The following is a 2699-nucleotide window of genomic DNA, read 5'->3' as shown; positions in this document are numbered from 1 at the left end:
TCGGTGGCCCTGATGCTACTGCAGCCCAAGGTGGATCTGTTCCACTTGGCACTTCGTCTCCGTCTGCGTCATCTCATCCCATCGCTGAGTCCTCTGCTTCAGCGTCCACGGCGGCTACTCATACCACTGAATGGCCTGTCCTGTAATCCAACCGAAGCTTTTCCATATTCTTACTCGATTTCGGTCACATGCAGTTGCGATTACGGGAGATATTTGCAAGATGTACCGATGTGTCAGGGTCTCATCTGAGGACAGTAACTTACAGTGTATTCTATGGAGGAATTCCATGCAAGAGGAGTTGCGTGTGTTCAAGCTGGACACCGTTACTTATGGGACGAAGCCTGCCTCTTATTTATCTGTGCGGGCGATGCATCAGCTGGCAATGGATGAACAGACAGCGTTTCCTATTGGGACTGAGATTCTTCGCCGTGACTTCTACGTTGATAGCCTAATATCTGGAGCCAGCTCTCCGGAGGAGGCTATCCACATTCGTGAGCAAACTGCAGGAATTTTGAGTAGAGGCCAGTTCCGACTGAGGAAATGGTGTTCGAACGTCCCTGCTGTCCTCGATGGGGTTCCTGAGGAGGACAAGGAAACTTATTTGAAGTTCGACGATGGCAGTGATTTTACCAAAACACTGGGACTTGCCTGGAATCCTGTGTCTGATCAACTTTTATTCTCCTTTTCTGCCCTACATTCGTCTTCGCATCCCTGCAGGCGTTCCGTCTTGTCTACAATAGCCCGGTTCTACGACCCCCTTGGACTAGCTGGACCTGTCATTACAAAGGCAAAAATCTTTCTCCAGCAGTTGTGCAAGGAGAAGTTGTCCTGGGATGAAAGCATGCCATCAGCACTGAACACCTCGCGGCAAGAAATATGCAGCAGTTTTGGCCACATTCGACGCTATGAATTTCCTCGATTCGTACTTATTCCGAATTTGAGCTAGAAATTCACAGATTTTGCGACGCCAGCATTGGGGCTTATGAGGCTTTATGTTGTGTCGTAGGCTCAGCGGTTCAGCAGCCACTTACTCTGTGCAAAATCTCGTGTTGCTCCATTGAAAACACTGACTGTATCAAAGCTGGAGCTTTGTGGAGCGGAGTTGCTAGCTAGAGTCATATCTGAGATAGCCGGAATGAAGGTATTCAAAGGGAAGTTTTACTGTTGGTGTGATTCGTCTGTTGCGCTCTCTTGGATTCGGAACGAACCGTCCAGATTCAACGTATTTGTCGCAAATAGAGTGGCAACGATACAGGAACTTACTGCTCAAATGGAATGGCACTATGTTCCCACAGCATGAACCCGGACTCTATGTTGGATTTTGATGGCCGTCATCCCATCATCCTGCCCAGCAGTCATCCGCTTACGTTTGCAATCATTTCTCACTTTCTAGAACGGAATCTGCACGCTGGACCTCGAGCTCTGCTTGGATTAATCCGATCCCAATATTGGCCTATTGGGGGGAGGAAAACGGTAACCAAGGCCGTAAACAAGTGCGTAAGATGCTTTCGAACGAAGCCTAGAGTATTGGAGCACATCATGGCGGATCTTCCGAAGGAGCGGCTAGACGGTTCTCATGCCTTTGAGATCACAGGCGTCGACTTTTGTGGCCCTTTTTTCTATAAGCCAGAGGCACGCAACAAGGCTCCAATCAAATGCTACGTCTGCGTCTTCATTTGCTTTGCGACTAAGGCTGTTCATTTGGAGCTGATCAAGGATTTGTCTACAGTCTCCTTTCTGCACGGCCTAAAGCGGTTCATATGCACAAGACGAAGGCCGCGACAAATTTGGTCAGATAACGCAACCAATTTTGTCGGCGCCAGGAATGAGCTTTTGGATCTAAAGCGCCTATTCCTCAGCGACGACCATCAGAAGACGGTCCTGGAATTTTGTTTGGTTGAGGCTATTGACTGGCACTTCATACCGGCACGCTCCCCGCACTTTGGAGGCCTGTGGGAAGCTGCAGTGAAGACTGCCAAGTATCAATTCTATCGTGCTATAGGCACCTGGGTGCTTGGATTTGAAGAACTGCGTACGCTGTTATGCCACTTCACGGCAGTTATTAATTCAAGACCCTTAGTATCCATTTCAGAGAATCCTGCCGATCTGGACGTTTTAACTCCAGCTCATTTCTTGAATATTGGACCTCCTGCTTCGTTCGCTGAGCCTGACGTAACTCAGCTAAAATTCGATCGCCTGAACGGATGGCAGCGCGTTTAATATTTGCAGCAGATCTTCTTGTCCCGATAAAAGGAAGAATACTTCACTGCAACAGCGCTCAAAGTGGCGCACGCCGAAGCCTAGTTTGGCAGTCGCAGATGTGGTCCTTGTTAAGGATGAGAATCTCCCTCCCATGAAGTGGCCACTAGCTAGGGTGGTCGAACTATTACCCGGAAGAGATGGCGTCGCCCGAGTCGCTGTTCTGAAGACTGCATCTGGAATGACCAAGCCAGCCGTTAACAAGCTGTGTCTGCTTCCCCTTAAAGATGCTGTTGAAAGTCAGGCTTCCAACGGGGGGAGTATGTCGGGTCAAGCAGCATAACGCATATGCCTACGCCCGGCAGCGGCTGTTCTGGCGGCTGTCTCCCGCTGCCTTCGTGTTGCTGCTGCACCTGCTGCGTTTAAGCAGCTCTCTTGCTCTACTCGGCTCAGAAGCCGAGCCTAACTATGCCATAATGCTCTCACGCTCTCGTTATGCA

At 49.7% G+C, this 2699-nt stretch overlaps 1 protein-coding gene across 1 annotated transcript; it reads left to right on the top strand.

The window, feature by feature from the left end:
• Positions 1 to 1539: 1539 nt before the first annotated feature.
• LOC121404673 lies at positions 1540 to 2220 on the top strand. Its single transcript, XM_041594667.1, has one exon. It carries the CDS (start codon positions 1540 to 1542, stop codon positions 2218 to 2220), a length of 681 nt encoding a protein of 226 aa, XP_041450601.1.
• The last annotated feature ends 479 nt before the right edge of the window (positions 2221 to 2699 follow it).

This window comes from Drosophila obscura, unplaced genomic scaffold, assembly GCF_018151105.1.
Source record: "Drosophila obscura isolate BZ-5 IFL unplaced genomic scaffold, ASM1815110v1 contig_31, whole genome shotgun sequence".
Taxonomy (NCBI): Eukaryota; Metazoa; Arthropoda; class Insecta; order Diptera; family Drosophilidae; genus Drosophila; species Drosophila obscura.
The sequence above is the reverse complement of the archived record's forward strand: the minus strand, read 5'-3'. Positions and strand labels throughout refer to the sequence as shown.

Coding starts and splice junctions, on each gene's coding strand:
- LOC121404673 (XM_041594667.1), top strand. CDS start 1,540: ATGGCGGATCTTCCGAAGGAGCGGCTAGACGGTTCTCATGCCTTTGAG.